Genomic DNA, 25,101 nt, shown 5'->3' on the forward strand with positions numbered 1-25,101 from the left:
TAACAGGGACAGAACCAGATCACAACCGAACAAGCAAGCAAGGTATCAGGCACAAGGCACACGTATACAAGAGGTCACTTAACTCAGCCGAGGGCAGGAGTATAACTGACACCGGACCCAGGTCCAGTGAGCACTAAATAGCCTCCTTCTGCCAGAGAGAGGCAGCACAATTAACCCATAGTCTAACCAGGACGGTTCAAAGCGAAATCCCGTCCTGGATCATGACAGTACCCTCCTCTCAATGGGGGGCCACCGGACCCCCAGGTCTCTCAGGGTACTTGGCGTGAAAGGCTCGGATCAACCGATCCGCATGAACTGATCGAGCAGGAACCCACGAGCGTTCCTCAGGACCGTAGCCCTTCCAATGTATCAGATACTAAACGGCGCGACGGACCAACCTGGAGTCGACAATTCGTTCCACCTCGTACTCAGCCTGCCCATCTACCAAAACCGGTGTCGGGGAAGATGATGACCCCTCCCCACCGGACCTCACAGGTTTCAAAAGGGCCTTATGGAAAACATTAGGGATCCTTAGAGATGGCGGAAGACTCAACCGAAAAGCCACCGGGTTAATTGCTTCGGTAATTACATAGGGACCTATAAACTTGGGTCCAAGCTTCGCAGAGGGGACCTTGAGCCTTATATTTTTGGTGGATAACCATACCTTATCTCCGACCTGAAACACTGGACCAACGGATCGTTTTTTGTCCGCAAAAAATTTAAATTTGTCCTGGGCCTTCGTAATGTTATTCTGGACCTCCCGCCATACCTCCCCCAACCGCTGGATCGTCTCATCCGCCCCAGGACACCCAGAATTCAAGCGGGAAAATTCTCCAAAATGAGGATGAAACCCATAATTGCAAAAAAATGGAGATGTACCCGTAGACTGGTTAGTGCGGTTGTTAAATGCAAACTCAGCTAATGGTAACACAGAACACCAATCATCCTGTCGGGCTGAGGTCAAACAGCTCAGAATTTGCTCCAGAGACTGATTGGTCCGCTCAGTCTGCCCATTAGTCTCTGGATGGTAGGCGGATGAAAAGGACAGACCAATGCCCAACCTCCTACAAAAAGCTCTCCAAAATCTGGACACAAATTGCACTCCCCTATCAGACACCACATTCAGGGGTACCCCATGCAACCGCACCACATGCTCCACAAACAATCTGGACAATGTTTCCGCGTTAGGTAGAGCTGCCAAAGGTACAAAATGTGCCTGCTTACTAAACCTGTCCACTACGACCCAGACCACGGTATTACCCTTGGAAGGGGGAAGGTTGGTGATGAAATCCATGGACAGATGAGTCCATGGTCTCTCAGGAATTGGCAGTGGTACCAATTCCCCTGCTGGCCGGTTATGGGGAGTTTTCGCATGGGCACAAACCTCACACGCAGACACATACTCCCCAACATCAGAGGCTAAAGAAGACCACCAGAATATTCTAGCAATGGCCTTCCGGGTTGCTGAGATCCCTGGATGTCCACCCAGAACTGAGTCATGGAACTCCTGGAGGACCTTGAGACGAAACTGAGCTGGCACATAAAGTTTATCCACCTGCTTAGCTGGAGGTGCAAGAGCCTGGGCTTCTCGAATCTCCCGTTCCAACACATTAGAAACCTCTGCCACCACCACCCCAGGCTGAAGAATGGAGGATGGAGGTTCCGGGGGGACACCGGATCTAGACTGCGTGACAACGCATCCGCTCTGATATTTTTGGATCCTGGTCGGAAAGTGATCGAGAAGTTGAATCGGGAAAAAAAAAGTGACCATCTAGCCTGTCTGGGAGTCAACCTTTTAGCTGACTCAATGTAAGCTAGGTTTTTATGGTCCGTGATTACCGTTATAGGATGAACAGCCCCCTCCAAAAAATGCCTCCATTCTTCAAAGGCCAATTTTACGGCCAGAAGTTCCCGATTCCCCACATCATAGTTTCTCTCCGCAGGGGAGAACTTCTTTGAGAAAAAGGCGCAAGGTCTTAAATTGGTCAAAGTGGCGGGTCCCTGGGACAATACCACCCCCACCCCCACCTCTGAGGTGTCTACCTCAACAATAAATGGTTCAGAGGGGTCCGGTTGAATAAGAACCGGGGCCGACATGAAACATTTTTTCAAAAACTGAAATGCCGCTACCGCTGCAGTTGACCAATTCTTGATATCGGCCCCCTTTTGAGTCATGTCTGTGAGGGGTTTGACCACCTGTGAGAACCCCCTTATAAATTTCCGATAATAATTAGCGAACCCTAGGAAACGTTGCAGACCCTTCAAATCACACGGTTGAACCCACTCGAGAATGGCCTGCACCTTATTAGGATCCATGCGATACCCCCCAGCAGACACGATGAACCCCAGAAAGGACAGTTCCTGAACAAAAAATAAACATTTTTCAAGTTTAGCAAAAAGACAGTTCTCCCTGAGCCTTTGGAGAACTGCCCGAACATGACCAATGTGAGCCTGTTTATCAGGCGAGTAGATTAAAATGTCATCCAAATACACCACCATAAAACGTCCAATCAAATCGGAGAGCACATGATTTATGAAATTTTGGAAGACCGCTGGAGCGTTGGTCAGGCCGAAGGGCATGACCAAATTTTCAAACATCCCTTCAGTAGTGAGAAAAGCGGTCTTCCACTCATCTCCATCCCTGACTCGGATAAGGTTATACGCTCCCCGTAGATCTAATTTCGAAAACCACTTAGCTCCGGACAACTGATTGTATAAATCAGGAATAAGTGGAAGGGGATAAGTATTCCTCACAGTTATTTTATTTAACTCCCAAAAATCGAGGCATGGGCGCAAACCACCGTCTTTTTTTTTTTTACAAAAAAGAACCCTGCCGCCACAGGAGAAACAGATGGACGAATATGTCCCTTACGGAGGCTCTCGGAAATATATTCCTTCATCGCAGCCCGTTCCGGACCCGAGAGGTTATACAGGCGGGCTTTGGGCAATTTAGCACCTGGAACCAGGTCAATAGCACAATCAAATGGGCGGTGTGGTGGTAAAACCTCAGCCTCCTTTTCGGAGAAAACGTCTGTATAATCTATCAGGCACTCCGGAATCCCTTCTAGACTCACGGACGACACAGACACAGAAACAAGACATTTCTCAGAGCAATAGGGACCCCATTTAACAATATCCCGAGATTCCCAATCAATCACAGGATTATGCAGATGTAACCAGGGGAACCCCAACACCAGTCCCGCAGGCAGGTTGTTCATTACAAAACATGAAATACGTTCCTGGTGTAAGGAACTCACTTTAAGGAGAAACTCTTCAGTACAAAACACAATGTCATTTGTAACCAGTGGTGTTTTGTCAATAGCAACAAGGTGAATCGGAGTCTCCAACCTAACTGTCCCTAACTTACACCTGGCCACCAAGTCAAAGTCAATTAAGTTCAATGATGAACCGCAATCCACGAAGGCAGAAGTGGATGTGGAGACACTCCCACAACAAAGTTCCACTTGAAAAGACATTTTAGAAAATGCAGAAAAGGGTACCTGAGAGCCTGGGAGACCTCCACGATAATCACCCGGGCTCATTCGCTTGTTAGTTAGTGGCCGGGGTGGGCAATCCTTTTTCCAATGTCCAGACTCGCCACTGTGAACACAGCATTTTCTCACGTGCCATTGTCTCCTTTCTTCCTCCTTAAGGTTGACGGTTTCCATCTCCGTGATTTTCAATGAAGAACTGGCTCCCCTTCCTTGGGAGAATAATGATGTCTCGGTTTGTATCACTCCCCTTGCCCGTAACCTGCGATCCATTCGGACGGCCTGTGTCATAGCTTCCTCCAGGGCATCAGGTGGGGGGTGGAGAGCCAAGGCGTCTTTCAGATGCTCAGACAGGCCTCTACGGAACAACCCCCGGAGGGCGGCGTCGTTCCAGCAGACCTCAGCAGCCCAGCGTCTGAACTCTGAGCAAAACCACTCGGCTGAGTGCTTCCCCTGGCAAACATTCATCAGCCTGTCCTCAGCCATACGCACCCGATCAGGCTCATCATAAATATGCCCCAGGGCCTCAAAAAATGCATCCACAGTCATACGCTCAGGGGCCGTGGTAGGAAGGGAGAAAGCCCAAGCTTGGGGGGCTCCCCTTAACAGAGACATAATGACCCCCACTCTCTGCCTTTCATCCCCAGAAGAGTGTGGTCTTAAGGAAAAAAAAGCTTACAGCCCTCCTTGAAAACTCTGAAGTCATTTTTATCTCCAGAAAAGGTATCTGGTAACGTCACTGGAGACTCAGGGGAAATTAATGTAACATCCCGAGCCCCCAATGAAAGAACCCCCTGCACAGTGTCAGCGATCAGCTGCTGAGACTGAGCCAGGACTCTTTGTTCCCCAAAGAGTTTCTGAGACATCTGCATCAGATGCTTAACCTGTTCAGAAAGAGCGTGCATAGGATCCATCACACACAGGTGAATGGGAGCAGAGAAAAAAAAATGGTATGGGTCAGTTATAATGTCAGAGACACCGCACTGCACTTGCTCATAGAGCCAGTGCGTGTTTCCTGAGTACAGAAGCAGTGCTAATAGATACCTGTGGAGCAGGTCAGCAGAGGTGACCATGCGTGCTTCAGGCTAATAGTGTCAGGGTCCGGTCAGTGCTGGAAGGTAAAGAGGCATAGGACCTGCGGACACTGAAACTGGATAATCTAGCACGGGACCTATGGTCATGTGACTGCAAGGGGGCGGGGCTTAGCGTCCTGTTTACAGATAGGACAGGACACCATACAACAACTCAGAGTCAGGCAAAACAGAGGTCACAGCAGTACGGGCAAACGAGGTACAGGAGGGACAAACAGACGGGTAGTCAGACAAAACCAAAGGTCATACACAAGAGGGCGACGTGGTACCAAGGGGACAAGCAGAGAGAAGTCGGGTCACAAGCAGAGAGTCATACACGAGAGGTAGCGCAGTACAAGAGGGTCAGGCAGAACTCGTAACAGGGACAGAACCAGATCACAACCGAACAAGCAAGCAAGGTATCAGGCACAAGGCACACGTATACAAGAGGTCACTTAACTCAGCCGAGGGCAGGAGTATAACTGACACCGGACCCAGGTCCAGTGAGCACTAAATAGCCTCCTTCTGCCAGAGAGAGGCAGCACAATTAACCCATAGTCTAACCAGGACGGGTCAAAGCGAAATCCCGTCCTGGATCATGACAGAAAGGCCAGTTGATGCTTTATAAAAAGCCAGCATCCTCTAACCTTGTGCCAAAATACAGCAGCCATGGGTTCTTCTAAGCAGCTGCCTAGTACCCTGAAAATGGTGGAGGCCCACAAAGCAGGAGAAAGCTATTAGAAGATAGCAAAGCGTTTTCATGTTGCCCTTTCCTTAGTTCCAAATGTAATTATAAAATGATAGTAAACAGGAGCAGTGGAGGTCAAGATAAGGTCTAGAAGATCAAGCAAAATTTCAGTGAGAGCTGCTCGTAAGATTGCTAGAAAGGCAAATCAGAGCCCTCGCTTTACTGCAAAAGACCTTCAGAAAGATTTAGCAAACCCTGGAATTGTGGTACATTGGTCTACTGTCCAGAGACACCTGCACAAATATGACTTTCATGGAAGAAAATGTCTCAGGCGTCCTCACCTTAAAATGAAGCTTCAGAAGTATGCTAAAGAACATCTAAACAAGCCTGATGCATTTTGGAAACAAGTCCTATCTTTTCAGCAAAATAGCATCTCACTAACCATTAAGCATGTGGATGGATCAATCATGCTTTGGAGTTGTGTTGCAGCCAGTGGCACAGAGAATATTTCATGGGTAGAAGTAAGAATGGTTACAATGAAATGTCACATAACACCATCTGTAAAAGAGCTGAAGTTAAAAAGAGGATGGCTTCTACAAATGGATAATGATCCTAAACTTCATAATCCACAATAGACTACCTCAAAAGGCACAAGCTGAAGGTTTTACAATGGCCCTCATAATCCTCTGATCTGAACATCATTGAAAATCTGTAGCTTGAACTCAAAATAGCAGTGCATGCAAGACGACCCAGGAATCTCACAGAACTGGAAGAATTGAAAGAATCTTGTCTGGCTGCAAAAAGCGTTTACAAGCTGTGATGCTTGCAAAAGAGGGTGCAACTAGGTACTAACCATGCAAGGTGCCAAAACTTTTGTATCGGACCATTTTCCTTTTTGTAGTTTTTAAAATGTAAAAAAATATGTATTTGCCTAAAATACAAATGAAATGTGTCATCTTTAACTTTAGCCCTTTTAGAGATTATTTCATCTTCAATTTGCCTAACTGTTCACAATAACAATAATTTTGAACAGGAGTGCCCAAACTTTTACATGCCACTGTATTCACATCCAAATCCTTGTGTAAGAGATACCGTGAGATACTGTGGAGAAAATCCAAGCTACACGAAGATTTCATTCATTATAAGTTCATGCTTAGAACGTACAACACTGCCCTTCACCTCTCCAAACAATCCTATTTCAACATCCTCATCACCTCACTGTCCAATAACCCTAAACGCCTCTTTGACACTTTTCATTCCCTACTCAACCCAAGAGTGCAGGCCCCAACCACGGAGCTTCAAGCTGACGATCTGGCCAATTACTTCAAAGAAAAAAAAAGACCACATCCAACAGGAAATTAACTCCCAGTCACCTCATACCATGCACTGTCCTCCCTCCCCCACTGCATCTAATCTCTGATTTTGAAGCAGTCACAGAAGAAGAAGTAATCAGGCTCCTTGCATCTTCTCGCCCAACCACTTGCGCCAGTGACCCAATTCCGTCACATCTCCTCCAGTCACTTTCCCCTTCTGTCATCGCCTACCTGACAAAAATATTTAACCTCTCTCTCTCTTCTGGTATCTTTCCCTCCTCATTTAAGCATGCCATCATACATCCACTACTTAAAAAAACATCTCTCGACCAAAACTGTGCCGCTAACTATAGACCTGTCTCTAATCTTCCCTTCATCTCTAAACTCCTGGAACACCAGGTTCAGTCCCGTCTTATCCGCTATCTCTCTGATAACTCTCGCCTTGACCCTCTCCAATCCGGTTTCCGCTCTTTACACTCTACTGAAACTTCCCTCTCTAAAGTCTCTAATGTTCTACTAACAGCTAAATCTAATGGTCATTACTCCATGCTGATTCTCTTGGATCTCTCTGCAGCATTCGACACTGTGGATCATCAGCTCCTCCTCACTAAGTTCCACTCCATCAGCATCAAGGACACCGTTCTCTCCTGGTTTTCCTCCTATCTCTCTGACCGCTCCTTTACTGTATCTTTTGCTGGCTCCTCCTCCCCACATCTTCCCCTTACTGTTGGGGTTCCTCAAGGATCAGTCCTAGGCCCCCTCCTCTTCTCTTTGTACACTGCCCCTATTGGTCAAACAATCAGATTTGGTTTCCAGTACCATCTCTATGCCGATGACACCCAATTATACGCTTCTTCTCCTGACATCACGCCAGCCTTTCTAGAAAACACCAGTGATTGTCTTACCGCTGTGTCTAACATCATGTCCTCACTATATATGAAACTGAACCTGTCAAAGACTGAACTCCTTGTGTTTCCTCCCTCTACTAATGTACCTATGCCCGACATTGCCATTTCTGTGTGTGGCTCCACTATTACTCCCCAGCAACATGCCCGCTGTCTTGGGGTCATACTTGACTCCAAGCTTTCATTAGCCCCCCCACATCCGATCACTGGTTCGCTCTTGTTATCTGCACCTCAAAAACATTTCTAGAATTCAACCTTTTCTTACATTTGATTCCGCAAAAACTCTTACTGTTTCTCTTATTCATTCTCGTCTCGACTATTGTAACTCTCTTCTAATCGGTCTCCCTCTTACCAAACTCTCCCCCCTCCAGTCTGTCTTGAATGCTGCAGCCAGGATCATATTCCTCGCCAATCGTTACACCGATGACTCTATCTTGTGCCAGTCATTACACTGGCTACCCAGAATCCAGTACAAACTTATTACCCTCACCCACAAAACACTCCACAGCTGAGCACCACCCTACATCTCCTCCCTCGTCTCAGTCTACCACCCTACCCGTGCCCTCCATTCTGCTGATCACCTGAGGTTAGCATCCTCAATAATCAGAACCTCCCACTCCCGTCTCCAAGACTTTACACATGCTGCGCCAATTCTTTGGAATGCACTTCCCAGGTCAATACGATTAGTCCCCAATCCCTACAATTTTAAGCGTTCCCTAAAAACGCATTTATTCAGACTGGCCTACCGTCTCAACATTAACCTAATCTATCCCTGTGTGGCACAGTCAAAAGTTTTACCATAACCAGATTCCCCGCATCATATTCCCACATGCTTTATGCATCTATTAGCCCTCTGTGTCTGTACTGTTACACACTTAACATTATGGCTGGTCCGAACAATGAAGGCAACTGTTACCACCCACCTTTCGTGTCTCCCTTTTTTCCTCATAGATTGTTGCGAGCAGGGCCCTCATTCCTCTTGGTATCTGTTATGATCTATGTGATTGTTATGCTGTAATGTCTATCGTCCGTACAAGTCCCCTCTGAAATGTAAAGAGCTGCGGATGATGTCAGCGCTATAGAAATAAAGTTATTATTATATTATTATTACCGTACAGATTTTCTTACAAATTTCCCAGTTCTGCAGCAGGAATTTTTGGATGTGTAAGCCTGACCTTTTAGGCTAAGTGCACACGTTGCAGAAAATTTCTGCTCAAAAACCTGAATCCCTTCCCAGAAAACGCACCTATTTTTCTGCGGCGGTTTTTGCGCGGTTTTGATGCGTTTTTGATGCGGTTTTTTCCGCAGCGGTTTCAAACCGCATGGAAGAAGCCTAAACCGCGGAAAAATCCGCAAAATTAATGTGCATGCTGCGGTTTTTACCGCGATGCGGTTTTTCCATGGTAAAAAAAAACGCATCAATGTGCACAAAAAGTGCAAAATGCATAGAAATGACTGGGAAGCTTATTTTTAGCGGGTTTATAGTGAAAACCGCGGTAAAAACCGCTAAAAAAACGCTGTGTGTGAACACAGCCTTAGAGTTCTCCTGCTGCACGAGATTTTGATTTAGCCATCCCTGATAGTGTACAGATATGTACATTCACAAATGGACCGTCATATCCCATGCACATTAAACCTGCCGATGCAACAGCTTCAGACGACAGACTAATGTGTATGAGGTTCCTTAGGGAATGAAAGGTCTGTCGTGTCTGATTTCGGACTGCTGATCCCTGTGTTGTCTCTATGATAAGCCGCCACCAGAGGAGTCTAGGCAGAAGAGCGCTTTTGTGTTTTGGAGAGCCTGGAGAGATCGGCCAAACCATTGATCGAGCCACGGCTATGTAACTTGCATTGAGGGCTCTTGTCTATTGGCTTGGGTCAACCAACATTTGTCTAGTGTGTATGGCCAACTAAGGTTGGACCAAAGGCTAGGGGATACCGAACTAAGTTTTGGAGGTCCCAAGAAATCCCGACCAGGTCGCTTTGTAACTCTAGAACCAGGCTCTGCAGAGCTCTATGTTGAATAGAGTAGAGGTGCTTTTGCGCAACCTCAGCTCCATTCATTATTTATAAGAAGTGAATAGAAAGCCATGAGAGCGCTCAGCTATTTCTGGCAATCCTATATATAATGAATGGAGTGGAGATAGAGCAGCACGATGGCTCAGTGGTCAGCACTGCATCTTTGCAGCGCTGGGGTCCTGGGTTCAAATCCCACCAAAGACAACATCTGCAAGGAGTTTGTATGTTCTTCCCTTGTATGTGTGGGTTTCCTCCGGGTTCTCCTTATTCACACTCTAAAGTCATACTGATAAGGAATGTGTTTGGCACCTGGGGCTTGGACATAAGCCCCGATGGGACCAACGAACGGACGCCAATACGCCATACGAAAGTACCCTAAGTTCAAGATGAAGTTCTGCAAAGCCCAGTTCTTGGGTTTTAGAGTTCACGTCTCAGAATTGTTGAGGAACCTTCAGCATTCAGTCCATTATCTCTTATCTTATAGATTACTATATAACCTATGAAGCCAACATATTCTTCTGCCACACTAGAAGCAATATACAGGGGCCGTATTATGTTCTAGATGTAGGCCCTGCCAGATAGCATCCACAAATAATATTTTTTTTTTTGGCGACCCATAAATCTAAAGATAATCATAAAATATGCTTTCAATTTTTCAAAATAATACTATCACACAGTGTCCAAATAATACAACGGTGCCGAATCAAATTGCTTTTCAATAACTGCAAATAGTGACTGAATAATACCGCTATACAGGGCCTGAAAAATAAGTTTGGAGCTCTTCTCAGCTTATATGGTAAACTGTCGTCCTACAACGTGTGTGAACATAGCCTAAAATATATAATGTAGATATGTGAAATTCATACAGTGTATACAAGACATAGATAAACAGACAAAAACACAAGATAAAGCAGCAATAAGCAAAATATCTGTAGCTTGTGTGAATCCTTGGTCCACCGAACATCAATATATATCAACAAAAAGTTAAGTCAGCCCCAAAATTAAGCCTGTCTCATATGAGAAGGCTCATTTTTGGAACAAGAATGTTGAATATTTTGACAAGTAATAAATTATGACCTTATCACCAGGAGTCTATAGAAATGCTGCCCGTTTCATATTTTTAGAAGGACGGACAGGTAGAATTTCTGATTTCGGAGTACGCTTTTCTTGTCATCGTGAGTTGAACCTCCATCCTGTATGAGGCCTGTACAGCACATATCTAACCTTATCCCAGGCTTCATGACGACCGACCTCTTTGTTGGTGAAAGGCCAAGTTAATTTAAGACAAATATTCCCCTGGTGTCATCGCCCTTAGAAACAAGACACCGATGACTTATAATCTTGCAGGGCAGGCTAATATTAGCGGTCATTTCATGAACCAGGTTGGAATGGGGCCTGGAGGTGACCTTTTGGTGTCATACACTTGTTTCATAATAACCTGGTGGAAGCGAATGTCTCAGCAAGCAGAGATGTCGTGGAGGTGCTGCCGCTGAAGGGCGGGCGGATTTTCATTTGTGTTAAACATTACAGGTGCGTCTCACAAAATTAGAATATCATCAGTTCTTCAATACAAAAAGTGAAACTCATATATTATATAGGGTTATTACAGAGTGATCTATTTCACGTGATTCTATATAATATAAGTTTCACTTTTTGTTTTGAAGACCTGAAATAACATAACTTTTTGATGATATTCTGATTTCATGAGAAGCACCTGTACATATCTGTGGTTGCAGATAAAATAGGTTAATAACATTAAAGGGATGTTCCCATCCCTACAATTTTGGCTCATCCGCAGGATAATTGTGTAGTAGATGATGGCCCACCATTGAGCCCACATTTGGCTCAAAAACTGACAGATTGAATGGTCATTGCCGGCATATGGTCTTCACGTGTTAAAATTTGCATCATGAAGTGAAGAGGTGGTCAGAATTTTACTTACACAATATTGTGAATTCTGACCATCGCTCCACTAACGGTGGTGCGCATCGCGGCCCCATTCTCTATGTAAATGCTGGCCATCGCGGATATGTATGTGCTACATGGGAATATGCCTTTGATGATCCTAGTAAATGTATGTACTGCACCCATCCCTGCAGACAGGTAACCAATACACCTAAAAAATGTTTCTGATTCTTATCTTTCCCATGTAACATCACCAGACTCTCCGTGCTTCTTCATTTAGGGTTCGAACTTCAGTTCCGGTTGGGACCCACCTTACAAGGAAAAGATGTCACCGTGTACTCCAACTACCCGCCACTTGGTGGTAGCTTTGATCGTCAGACCTTCCATCCTCTGCAGTGGCACAACCCAACGGGCCGAGAAGAGGACTCCGACAAATTTTGTAAAGTTGATTTGCAGATTGCTGGATCATTTCAGTATCGCTTTAACCTGTCGTAAGTAAATGATACGTGGTTTATTTATAAGCAGTTGGGCAGTATAGTGGTTTTTCATCGCTTTATTTTAGATTTTAAGCTAACATCGGTCATTTTCATCTCCCCCATACGCTGGCAGCAGATCGCAGTAGACCTCGAGTAATTTCGCCATGCAGCTCACTATCACCTTTTGGCCACAATATAAGGACCCAGTCCCCTGGTCTGTGCTTGGAAATATTTCTCAGTCTGTGATAATAGACATGAAATTTGGTGCATTTATTTCCTTGTTCATGTTTTCACCAATGTCCAATTGCAAAAAAAAAGCATAACATTTGTGCTGGGTTTAGACTGCCGACCGCCGGCATTAAATGACCACCAATCGGCGGCTGCATGTAAGCCGATCACTTAATGGCCTGCTTACACAGACCGCTGATACAATCATCCTGTACACATACAATATCATTGTTATTGGCAGCACATTTATTATTTACCCAAGGTGATCTGCTGCCGAGAATGCGCCCAACAAACTTTCATTTCCCCTATTATTGGCCTAAATGGACATGTAGTGCTGGGTAAAATCTGTATGTTTATGGGCAACTTTAGCAACGTAAAAAAATAATTAGTGAATATGAGATTTGCAGTAAACTGTTTCCATGGAGAGTGACTACAAGGCACCTTTGTCTGCAAGCAGCCATTTATATGCACATAATGCAAATCAATGGCCATTGTTTAAGACTGAGGACATTCTTGGAGCTCTGGGACATGTCTGCGGAGAACAGACTGCTGTGTTCGTTTTTCACAGGTTTTTGCCAGATATGGGACAGTGGGAGGAGAAGGATTGTACAGCAGTGCAGTATATTGTCTAACAGGGGTCTCAAACTCCTCTAGGTATATGGGCCACACACAGAAAAAAATGTGAATTTGATATTTTTAGTGGTATTATATTGTTTTTCCTATACACCTTTTGCTAGTTTTTTATTTTATTCCTGTAAATAACATTCATCTTGTGGGTTATGGTACAGTTTTGTTTTTTTTTAACTTGGGTTATTAAGGTGTGGAGATAACAAACCTTGACAAGCCAGAGCTGGCATGTCACTCTCCACAAGGAGAAACCTTACCCCTTAGGGTACCGTTACACTTAGCGATGCACCAGCGATCCCGACAACGATATGGATCACTGGTGCATCGCTAAGTGGTCGCTAGTGAGCTGCCACACAGGCAGATCTCACCAGCGACATAGCAGCGGTCGGGGGTCGTTACTTACCTGTCAGACGAGGCGATTCTGACGTCCTCCCGCCCGTGTCCACGTGTCGCTCGTCGGCGCCACAGGAAGCCCAGCAGGAAGCGCCCAACGAGAAATGGTCCAGGACATTCTCGCGCGATCAGCTATAACCAGCGGGGGAGCCGGTCGGAGGTAAGTATCAGACATAGCGATATCACTGCTGCGTCACAAAACCTGTGACGTTTCAGCGATATTGCTAGCGATCTCGTTGTGTGTAACGGGGGCTTTAGACCTCAGTCCAGAGCCTCTCACCTAGCCAAATCAGATCTCATACTTTGCACTGACTAGGGCAAATAGCCCGAAACACCGTGTCTGCAAATAGAGATTCTGATTTGGCTTTTATCCTAAGACATATTGCAAGACTCATTAAAGGGTCGATTGTGACTTGTAGGATCGCTACTAGCAGGTGGCGCTATAGAGTTCAAGTCCTCTTTCTGAAGAGGCAATTTGCATACAAGATAACAAATGTGCACTTTTTTGTTTACTTTGGTTTATACATTAAACAGCATTATTCATGCTCCCAAAAATGTTCACACTTTTATTTAGATTTTTTTTTTACATATTTACAATTTTTGTTTCCTTTTTGTGTCCCTTAATTGGCCTCATACAGTAATTTTGTCTTTCATTTAGCACCATATAGTAATTCTGACCAACATCTCTTAGTTATGTTTCCATCTTGTAGTTGGTTTCCTATCTTATAGTAATATCCCCATCCTGGTCCTCATTTTGTAGTACTGTCCCATCCTGGTCCCTATCTTCTAGTAATGTCGCATCCTGCTCCCATCATGTAGTGATGTGCCCATCCTGATCAGCATTTTGTAGTAATGTGTCATCCTGGTCCCTGTTGTGTAGAAATGTCCCATCCTGGTCCCTATCTTGCAGTAATGTCCCATCGTGGTCCCTATCTTATAGTAATGGCCCATCATGGTCTCTATGTTGTAATAATGTCCCATCCTGGTCTTTATATTGTAATAATGTCCCATCCTGGTCTTTATATTGTAATAATGTCCCATCCTGGTCTTTATATTGTAGTAATGTCCCATCCTGGTCTTTATATTGTAGTAATGTCCCATCCTGATTCCTATCTTGTATTAATGTCCCATTCTGGTCTTCATCTTTTAGTAATGTGCCCATCCTGGTAAGCATTTTGTCGTAATGTCCCAGCCTGGTCCCTGTAGTGTAGTAATGTCCCATCCTGGTCCCTATCTTGTAGTAATGTTCCATACTGCTCCAATTATGTAGTGATGTGCCCATCCTGAGCAGCATTTTATAGTAATGTGTCATCCTGGTCCCTGTTGTGTAGAAATGTCCCATCCTGGTCCCTATCTTTTAATAATGTCCCATCCTGGTCCCTATCTTGCAGTAATGTCCCATCGTGGTCCCTATCTTATAGTAATGGCCCATCATGGTCTCTATGTTGTAATAATGTCCCATTCTGGTCTTTATATTGTAGTAATGTCCCATCCTGATTCCTGTCTTGTCTTAATGTCCCATCCTGGTCTTCATCTTTTAGTAATGTGCCCATCCTGGTAAGCTTTTAGTAGTAATGTCCCAGCCTGGTCCCTGTAGTGTAGTAATGTCCCATCCTGGTCCCTATCTTGTAGTAATGTTCCATACTGCTCCCTATCATGTAGTAATGTCCCATCTTGGTCCCCATCTAGCATGTCCCATCCTGTTCCCCATTATGTAGTTATTTCCTCAATTTTGCCATGCTTCACATACACATTAAAAAATCCTTGTCACCTGACCTCAGCTCTTTTGGCGACCAGCTTGCTGTCCTCTTCTTCTAGGCACCCTGGGCGTCTCATGGCAGTGGCGTCACATGCTGCCCACGCCGGCCTTCTGACGTCAGCTGCCGGCCTTTGATTGGCTGGTACTGGTGTTGCGGCGCAGGGAGCTGGTGTCTGTGCTGTGATACATTTCAACTGGGTGTGCGTCCAAAGATGCTCATTAAACTGAAAATAATCGCTGACGTCGACGGGTCCCTGGATCACGGGCCCTGTGTTTGAGACCCCTGGTGTAAAGGTTTACATACATATCATTACAACACTAAAGACTTATAGAAACACATTACTTAAAGGGATGTATGTGGCCCTAATGCTCCAGACATGACACTGACTATAGTCTTCCATACACATTAGAGTAATGTCGGCTGAACCCGCCGATATCAAGCCCGCTGACTGGTCGTCTAGAAGGATATCGATCAGGCATGTCTGCCAGTTGTATTGTTCTCCTGGAGATAAGCCACAGGCCCACATGTCAACTTGTGGCTTTCTCACGCTTGGTCAACCAAGCACTTCTGTGTAAGGGAGAGACGGCTGAGAATGATCGGCTGAAGCATCATTTGTATGGCTGGCTGTAAGTTCGCCGTACACATTGATCAACAAGTTCATCATAATTTATGCCACAGAAGTAGGGTAGATTAAGTCAGAAATGTACTGCATTCCCTGACTGACGTACATTCCTAGCAGTGGAGCACGGCAGCTAAAAGATGCGCCAAAGTCATTAAGGGGAACCCGTCAGTCAGTTGATTTATTCTGCACAAGCCCCGGGCTGCATGAATCAGATCCTTTCTCTGAAATGTCCCAGTGTTCCAGAGAAAACATAGTTTAAAGATCCAAGACTATAGGCAACAACGAGACCAACCGGCACTGCTGCTGGCCAGGTTCCCACCGCTCCACTAGAGATGATTGACATGTCTCTCACGAAGTACACATACACAGGAAAAATATATATCTTTGTACCATGTTAAGCCTCTTTCACACATCAGTATTTTTGATCAGTATTTCATCAGTATTTGTATTTCAAAACCAGGAATGCTCCAAAATAAGGAACAGGAGTCAGTCTTTCAATTATATTTTTTTTCTCTGTAAGTTCCATTCCTGGCTTTGGCATACAAACACTGATGCAAAATACTGACCAAATACTGACGTGTGAATGAGCCTTTAGCCAGTAGATAGAAGAGTATCCAGAATTGAGAGTCCTCAGTGGTTGATACCTTTTAATGGCCAACTGAAAAGATGGTAACACACTGCTAGCTTTCGAGACTACTCAGGTCTCTTAATCAGGCTAAACTCTAGGGAGAGGCCTCTCAATCCTCTGCAGCAGCGCTGGGAGAAGCCGTCTAGTTTCTTTCCTTTGAAGATCAGCTGGACCTGTAAACTATTCTTTTTTCTGAAACACAAGAGCAATTGTGCAACCAGGTTCTGATTCATGCTGCCTGTGGTTTGGGCAGCGTAAATTGACTGACAGCTTCTCTTTAGGACTCACGCACCTCTTAATGCATTTGGTACATCTTACTCCAGTGTGCCCTACATCAAGACTGGAGTGCAAATAGCCAATCTTGATGAATATGGGCCTAAATATAAAAAATGCAGAATGCCAGCCATTCCTTCACTCGGTATCCTCTTCTGTGTTGATTCTATTCAGTCTTAAATTGTGATAGAAACAAAAATTATTTTAGGTGTCAGAAAGATCAACAATTTGCTTCCTCATACTTGTCACACACCTCACAATGGACTTGTCTCTGTAAGTAGCTGAAGCCGAAGACCGCCCCCATTGCCCCATCTGCAAAAAGAGACTGTCCCAGACATCTGTTAGCCAACAGAAGCTCATCATCTCTGTTTCTTCCAGACTTTGGTTTAGCGTCACACAGAAGATCCTTTTTTCTCCTACTGTTTTTAATCTTGTAGGTTTAGTGTTCCATGTACATAGCAGACCGCAGTTTGAGTGATAGAAATTGCTGAATTGTCTAAAAAATGTCGAGATCCTCGCTGACAACGGTTTGAGTAGGCACAGGCACTAAGTTCTTATCTGCAAGCAGTGAGTAGTTTATTAAAAGTCCATAAACCATTCCAGCTCACAAAACAAAACTAGAAAAACAATCAAAATGGTCCATACCTATATCACGGGCTCACCCGTTTAAATATCAGTCCTGCATACACAGACCACGAATGAAGCAGCTGAGCTGCCTTAAATAGGCCGTTCAACTCCCAGAGTGGAGATATGGGAGCAGCCAGACGCGCCCATCTCTTTCTGACTGTTCCTGAAAATTTGCACCCATGCTGCTCTTTTTTAAAAACCTCTTAGCACTAATTGTGCTGGAGCCTGCTTTCTGGGCTTTATATTACTAAGGCCAACCACCTTGATGATATCTCCCATCAAGCACTTGTCCAGTTGACATCTTGCAAAGGAGAGCTTAATAATGTTTTAGTTCCCTATCACCCCCCCAGGGCGTTTTTCAGTTAAAGAGCCTCCTTCAGCAGCACTAAGGCTGCATTCTGTGAAGGTGGCTCTTCTGTTTCTGACCCCTAGTAACACTGAAGTATTGACTTTTTTAAATAGCTCCTCATACCTGTAATGTGTCCCATAGGTACGATGTGTCCCCCTGTATCTGCCTCCTACCATCCGTCCATCATGCCTGTCCGGTGTCTCAGTGCCGCCCACCATCTGTCCATCATGATGCCCCTGTGCGTCGCTGCCTCCTCCTGATTGGAATGCCAGCGCCTGCGCTGTGACAAGAGTTCTTTGGCATGCGCAGTGCGCACTGCCCGAGAACCAACATCAGGCTATCACGCCTGCGTGTTGCGGAGGCCGCAGCCCCGCAATGTGAATACATCATAACACACTGCAGGGCGGAATCTGGTGCCTCCACAACATGCAGGCGCATTAGCCTGATGTCGGTTCTCGGGCAGCGCGCACTGCGCATGCCCGAGAACTCTTGTCACAGCACAGGCGCTGGCATTCCAATCAGGAGGAGACAGTGACGCACAGGGGCATCATGATGGACAGATGGTGGGCGGCGCCGAGACACCGGACAGGCATGATGGGCGGATGGTAGGCGGCAGATACAAGAGGACACATCATACCTATGGGACACATTACAGGTATGAGGAGCTATTTAAAAAAGTCGGTATTTCAGCGTTACTAGGGGTCAGAAACAGAAGAGCCACCTTCACAGAATGCAGCCTTAGTGCTGCTGAAGGTGGCTCTTTAACTGAAAAACGCCCGGGGGGGTGACAGGTTCCCTTTAAAAAGATGTGGATGCCATTTGGTGACTTTTTCTTTTTTTACTTAAAGGCATATATTTTTGGCACAAATTTTTACAATTATATTTAATTAACAATTTGAATCATTTTGTTTTCTACAGCATCCATGTATTACAGCACGTAGCTGACTGTAGAATCTGAAGTTGACCTTGAGAATAAAGCACTATTCAGACTGATATTTTTCTCTTTCCGTTGAGGCTGTGTTGCTTTTGGTTGGCCATAGCTGTTGTGGTGCTGTAAATTGCAATATTTGAGAGCGACCATTAAACAGTGTTTGGAGCTGTGATGTTGTGGCTCTGTTTATGTTGGGCAACACCGGACCCTGACAGTCTGATGATTTATCCAAAGGATGGCCATTATCATATTAGTGGACAACCTCCATAAACACTTTGTGCTACACTGCGATTAGTAATATAATGTTCAACTACGTCCGGCCAAGTGTGGCATACACATTATATATATATATTATTATTGGTTTTGACATCTGTGCCTCATACACTATACTGTGAGAAAATGGAAACGGTCTTAGGAGCGACGGAGGATCCGTCTTCATCAGGTGGAAAAACTTCCACCTGATGAAGACGGATCCTCCTTCGAAACGCGTTGTGGTTTAAGCCCATCTCTTGTCTGAGTCTCTTTCCTGCGCTCCTAAGACCGTTTCCATTTTCTCATTGCTCCTATCCTCCATTGGAGGTCTTCGGCTTCGGCTGGAGCTGCGGTGGAGACCTGACATTTTTGTCTGCCCCTGGGTTGCTTCCTAAGCGCTCCTCTATGACCGCTTATCACTGACTTTCATACACTATACTGTCTCACAGTTGTATTTCTTCTGCTACAGGAAACAGAAGAGCGGTGAAGGATACATTGTGGTGAATCCGGTGCTGAGGGTTGGAGCTGATAACCGAGTTCTCGCCTTGGATTGCATCACGATTCAGACTTTCCTCTCCAAATGTCTGGGGCCGTTTGATGAGTGGGAGGACAGACTAAGAGTAGCCAAGGAGTCAGGTAACACCAATCCTGTGACACTGCTCATTATTGATGCTCATGGTCTGCAAGTGTCCTGCATGACATTGGTGACCGTTTCCATTATCAGTTTAGTTGATATATTTTTTATTTTGTAGGCTACAATATGGTGCATTTTACACCCCTGCAGACCCTTGGAAAGTCTCGGTCTTGTTATTCATTGGCTGACCAGCAGCAACTAAATCCAGACTTCTCTAGAGCGGGGAAAACTTATAACTGGAGTGATGTTGGGAGACTGGTGGAGAAGATGAGGACAGAATGGAATTTGCTGAGCATCACTGATGTGGTCTATAACCACACGGGTAAGACTGCTGGGCACGACTGGTACAGGCACATGAGGTACCATCAGCTTTCTAAGACTTTAGTATAGAACAAAATCTAACACCTTATACAGATGTAATTGGTATAAGTAATTATAAGTAGAGGAGGAGGGGGTAACAGTAAGCTTGGCCCTACATGCAGTACTGTGGCTCATTGGTTAGCACTGCAGCCTTCCAGCGCTGGAGATCTGGGTTCAAATCCTTACCAAGGACAACATCTGCAAGGAGTTTGAGTGGGGTCATCTGGGTACTTCGGTTTCCTCCCACACTCCAAGGACATACTGATACGGAATTTAGATTGTTGGCCCCATTGGGGACAGGAATGGTTACATCTGTAAAGTGCTGTGGAATTAATGGCGCTATATAAGCAGGTAAAATAAATAAATAAAATATATACTACAGAATAATGTAGTGTTGAGCCATAGATTCTCTTTTTGTATTTACATCCATTTTTAAATTCTTGTACAAAAGTATTGACACCCCTGCAATTTTGTCAGATAATACTCAGTTTCTTCCTGAAAATGATTGCAAACACAAATTCTTTGGTATTATTATCTTCATTTAATTTGTCTTAAATGAAAAAACACAAAAGAGAATGAAGCAAAAAGCAAAACATTGATAATTTCACACAAAACTCCAAAAATGGGCCAGACAAAAGTATTGGCACCCTCACCCGAACTTGGTTGCACAACCTTTAGCCAAAATAACTTTGACCAACCGCTTCCGGTAACCATCAATGAGTTTCTTACAATGCTCTGCTGGAATTTTAGACCATTCTTCTTTGGCAAACTGCTCCAGGTCCCTGATATTAGAAGGGTGCCTTCTCCAAACTGCCATTTTTAGATCTCTCCGCAGGTGTTCTATGGGATTCAGGTCTGGACTCATTGCTGGCCACCTTAGAAGTCTCCAGTGCTTTCTCTCAAGCCATTTTCTAGTGCTTTTTGAAGTGTGTTTTGGGTCATTGTCCTGCTGGAAGACCCATGACCTCTGAGGGAGACCCAGCTTTCTCACACTGGGCCCTACATTATGCTGCAAAATTTGTTGGTAGTCTTCAGACTTCATAATGCCATGCACACGGTCAAGCAGTCCAGTGCCAGAGGCAGCAAAGCAACCCCAAAACATCAGGGAACCTCCACCATGTTTGACTGTAGGGACCGTGTTTTTTTCTTTGAAAGCCTCTTTTTTTCTCCTGTAAACTCTATGTTGATGCCTTTGCCCAAAAAGCTCTACTTTTGTCTCATCTGACCAGAGAACATTCTTCCAAAACGTTTTAGGCTTTTTCAGGTAAGTTTTGGCAAACTCCAGCCTGGCTTTTTTATGTCTCGGGGTAAGAAGTGGGGTCTTCCTGGGTCTCCTACCATACAGTCCCTTTTCATTCAGACGCCGACGGATGGTACGGGTTGACACTGTTGTACCCTCGGACTGCAGGGCAGCTTGAACTTGTTTGGATGTTAGTCGAGGTTCTTTATCCAACATCCGCACAATCTTGCGTTGAAATCTCTTGTCAATTTTTCTTTTCTGTCCACATCTAGGGAGGTTAGCCACAGTGCCATGGGCTTTAATCTTCTTGATGACACTGCGCACGGTAGACACAGGAACATTCAGGTCTTTGGAGATGGACTTGTAGCCTTCAGATTGCTCATGCTTCCTCACAATTTGGTTTCTCAAGTCCTCAGACAGTTCTTTGGTCTTCTTTCTTTTCTCCATGCTCAATGTGGTACACACAAGGACACAGGACAGAGGTTGAGTCAACTTTAATCCATGTCAACTGGCTGCAAGTGTGATTTAGTTATTGCCAACACCTGATAGGTGCCACAGGTAAGTTACAGGTGCTGTTAATTACACAAATTAGAGAAGCATCACATGATTTTTTCGAACAGTGCCAATACTTTTGTCCACCCTCTTTTTTATGTTTGGTGTGGAATTATATCCAATTTGGCTTTAGGACAATTCTTTTTGTGTTTTTTCATTTAAGACAAATTAAATGAAGATAATAATACCAAAGAATTTGTGTTTGCAATAATTTTCAGGAAGAAACTGAGTATTATCTGACAAAATTGCAGGGGTGTCAATACTTTTGGCCACATCTGTAGATAAAGGTTTGATATTATCTGTGGCACGGATAGGGACCCTCCGGCAAAAGGCCAATTAAAGTCCGCGTCCTACATTATTCTCTCTGCCCCCCCCCCCCGGGCAGATTGTCGGAGGCCGCACTGCTTGGACTTGTAGCTGTATTTTGCAGGCTGACAGTCCTTTAATTCCTATTAGCACTGCGAGCGCATGCATGCAGCATTCATTACTGAGCACTGCGGTGCATGCAATGAAGGATTACATCCTGATGCTGGTCAGGAGGTAGTTTGTGGGTGGTGCTAGCGTGTGATGCACTCTCATTCCACAGCCGCAATGTCTCCTAAGTGATGTATGTGCTGCAGCCTCAATGTCTCCTGCTATATGTGCTCCAGCCCCTGTGTCTCCTATGATGTATATTCTGCAGTCCCAGTGCCTTTTATTGTATATACTTCAGCCTTAGTGTCTCCTATATGATGTATATACTCAAGCCCCAGTGTCTCCTATGTGATGTAGATAGAGTAGTCGGTCTCGGTTTCTCCTATGCGATATATCTACAGTTGTCTCGGACTCTATGTGATGTTTATACGGTGGTCTCAGTGTCTCCTACGTGATGTATATAGAGCTGTCTTGGTGTCCTCTACATGATTCTATACACAGCAGTCTCAGTCTTATATTTGATGGCTATACAGCAGTCTCAGTGATTCATATGTAATGTATACACAGCAGTTTCGATGAATCCTATGTGATGTATACATAAGTCTTATTGTATCTTATGTGATGTATACCGCAGTTTCGGTGTCTCCTATTTGATGTATACAACGGCTTTGGTGTCTCCTATATAATGTATGTATGGCAGTATCAGTGTCTCTTATGTTGGTATCTCCTATGTGATGAATCCAGCAATCTCAGTGTATCCTTTGTGATGTATATACTTCAGTCTCATTTTATCCTATATGATGTATATACAAGAGTCTCTGTGTCTCCTATGTAATGTATGTGCAACAGTCTCAGTGTCTCCAGTGTGACATATACACAGCAGTCTTGTTGTCTCCTATATCATGTATATTCAACAGTCTCTGTGTCTCTTACGTTATGTATAGAAAGCAGTCTCAGTGTCTCATATTTGATGTATATACAGCAGTCTCAGTGTCTCATATATGATATACAGTATATCCAGCAGTTTCGATGTATCCTATATGCTGTATACAGCAGTTTCGCTGTCTCCAATTTGATGTATACAGCAGTTTCGGTGTCTCCTATATAATGTGTGTATAGCAGTATCAGTGTCTCTTATGTGATGTTTACAGCAGTGTTGGTATCTCCTATGTGATGTGTACAGCAATCTCAGTGTATCCTTTGTGATGTATAAACAGCAGTCTCAGCTTATCTTTTGTTATGTATACATCAGTCTCGATGTCTCCTACGTGATGTATATACTGCAGATCTTCCACTACTTGAGTTCTACAAATATAATGTGAGCAGTGATGAATTTCCCACTGTGAGGAGACCTGTAGTGTAATATTCGTCTGTGTTTGGAACAACTTACTGTTGCCAGTTCTTTACAAAAGTTAATATCGCAAAGAGTTGACTGTGCTGCATACCACTACAATCCCGGAAAAGTTGTTACAAGAAGCAACATCATCATTACCAGCTAAAAGAGATGTAGCTCCAACTATCATTTTTGGAGGGAGTTAATTCATTGTTTGACCAAGTATTGGAGAATCATTTTCAAGTTGATAATTTTGTATAGCCCCTGAATTTTAGGGAGGAAAATAAGGATTTTTTTTTTACAAAATGGTGGTGCGTTTTATAGTCCGATTTTACGGTAGCTTACCAGAGGGGGGGGCTGCCGTGTTGTAGCGGGGTCACAGGATGCTGGCAGAGGTGACAGGAGTGGGACGATGCTGTGGGCCTCAGGCTGGGAGGAGGGGGTGTCCGGCGGTGTGAGGCTGCAGCGGGCCCTGTGCTTTCACAGAATGTTGATGGAGTCCTCGCACTTCCCATTGTTTTAACTGCGGTGGACTTCTGGAAAATGGCTGCCGGAGGCGGCGCATGCGCAGGTTGATTTCTCGGGAGCCAAAATCTTGGGAGAAGAAAAAAAGTGGAAAAAAAGTGCGTCTTATAATATGAAAAAATACGGTAAATATCCAAATAACCCTTTGAAGAAAACAAGATTCTCACCCCTGATTTAAGGCAATCCCAGCATAAATTAAATTACATTTTGTGGGAGGAGATAGGCCCTGATCCCTCCACTATATAAAAAAAGTAAAGTCACAGGTTTGGTTCAAATAAGGGGTGTGACAAAAAGTGTTTCCGCCCACAATTCTGATACATAGCCCTATTTTGAGCTAAACCCTGTCATGTTATTTTGACCTTCTAAAATCTGCCCCCAGTATCATACAAGTTACTGTAACCTATGTCCCCCATGGTGCTAGAACGCTAAATGCCCCCGAATATCACTGAAAAAAACATATTTAATCCTGTGGCGCCTGCTCCATAAATCACAGACTATGTTAAGTAGGATGTGCTGGATCCCGGTGCCGTCTCAGAGACCCCAATTATGCCCACCAGGGTTTGATTGTGAAGTGAGGCAGCCCTCTGTAGAAAGCTGGCAGTCAGCGGGCATGTGTGAGATTTCGGTAGGAGACCTTGAACTGTGTGAACATGAATTAAACCCCGGAGGGCATTATCCCTGGCTCTGAAGCTCCACTGTTCCCAGATCCAGAGCCTCCCACTTAGCTTGCAGCCAGAAATTACTTTACCGGGCACCAAAGGATTAGACGTGTATTTTTCAATGATATTCTGGGGTGTTTAGCGTTATAGTACCATGTGGGGATACAGTTATCAAACACCGGGGGAAAAAAAATATCCGTTAGGGAGCCAGTAATGAATAATTTATAGGGAATCCTCTGGAGTTTCCATTTTATACTCTTGTACATATTTTTTGTGCATTTGCATCTTAAAGTTGTGGAATTTCTACATGTACTGTAAGGGGCCCAAAAATGAGCCACTAGACAAGGGGTAGATCTACTATCAGATCTTACAGGGAGGCAGCAGTTCAAGGACACTGAATCAATGAGATCAGTTATGAGATACATCCTGTGAACAGCATGGTGGCTCAGTGGCTAGCACTGCACCACTGGGGTCCTGGGTTCAAATCCCACTATGGACAACATCTGCAGGGAGTTAGTATGTTCTCCCCATGTTTGCATGGATTTCCTCCCACACTCCAAACACATACTGATAGGGAATTTAGATTGCGAGCCCCAATGGGGACAGTGATGCTGGTTGTAAGGTGCTGTGGGATTGATGGCGCTATATAAATGAGGAAAATAAATAAATTTAGGGGCGATCTCCTGCATCTTTGGAGAACATGTGAATGAGTTTCTTATTTTGCAGCAGGATCAGCTTCATTCAGTCGCCACTGCGTAATAATTATTACTCCTAAGATTGCAGCGTTCATTGGTAGAAATCCTGATATTTGGAAGGTTTCCATATCC

General features: G+C 44.6%; 1 protein-coding gene across 4 annotated transcripts in view; it reads left to right on the plus strand.

The window, feature by feature from the left end:
- Positions 1-25,101, plus strand: part of AGL (amylo-alpha-1,6-glucosidase and 4-alpha-glucanotransferase) — a 114,790-nt gene that overhangs the window by 31,887 nt on the left and 57,802 nt on the right. For all 4 annotated transcript variants that reach the window (XM_073571627.1, XM_073571628.1, XM_073571625.1 and 1 more), the window contains 3 exons: positions 11,672-11,882; positions 19,027-19,193; positions 19,310-19,513. In XM_073571627.1, the coding sequence (XP_073427728.1) occupies positions 11,672-11,882; positions 19,027-19,193; positions 19,310-19,513 (582 nt within the window). The remainder of the gene's footprint in view (positions 1-11,671; positions 11,883-19,026; positions 19,194-19,309; positions 19,514-25,101) is intronic.

This window comes from Dendrobates tinctorius, unplaced genomic scaffold, assembly GCF_039654945.1.
Source record: "Dendrobates tinctorius isolate UK_male_01 unplaced genomic scaffold, ASM3965494v1 ptg000029l, whole genome shotgun sequence".
Taxonomy (NCBI): Eukaryota; Metazoa; Chordata; class Amphibia; order Anura; family Dendrobatidae; genus Dendrobates; species Dendrobates tinctorius.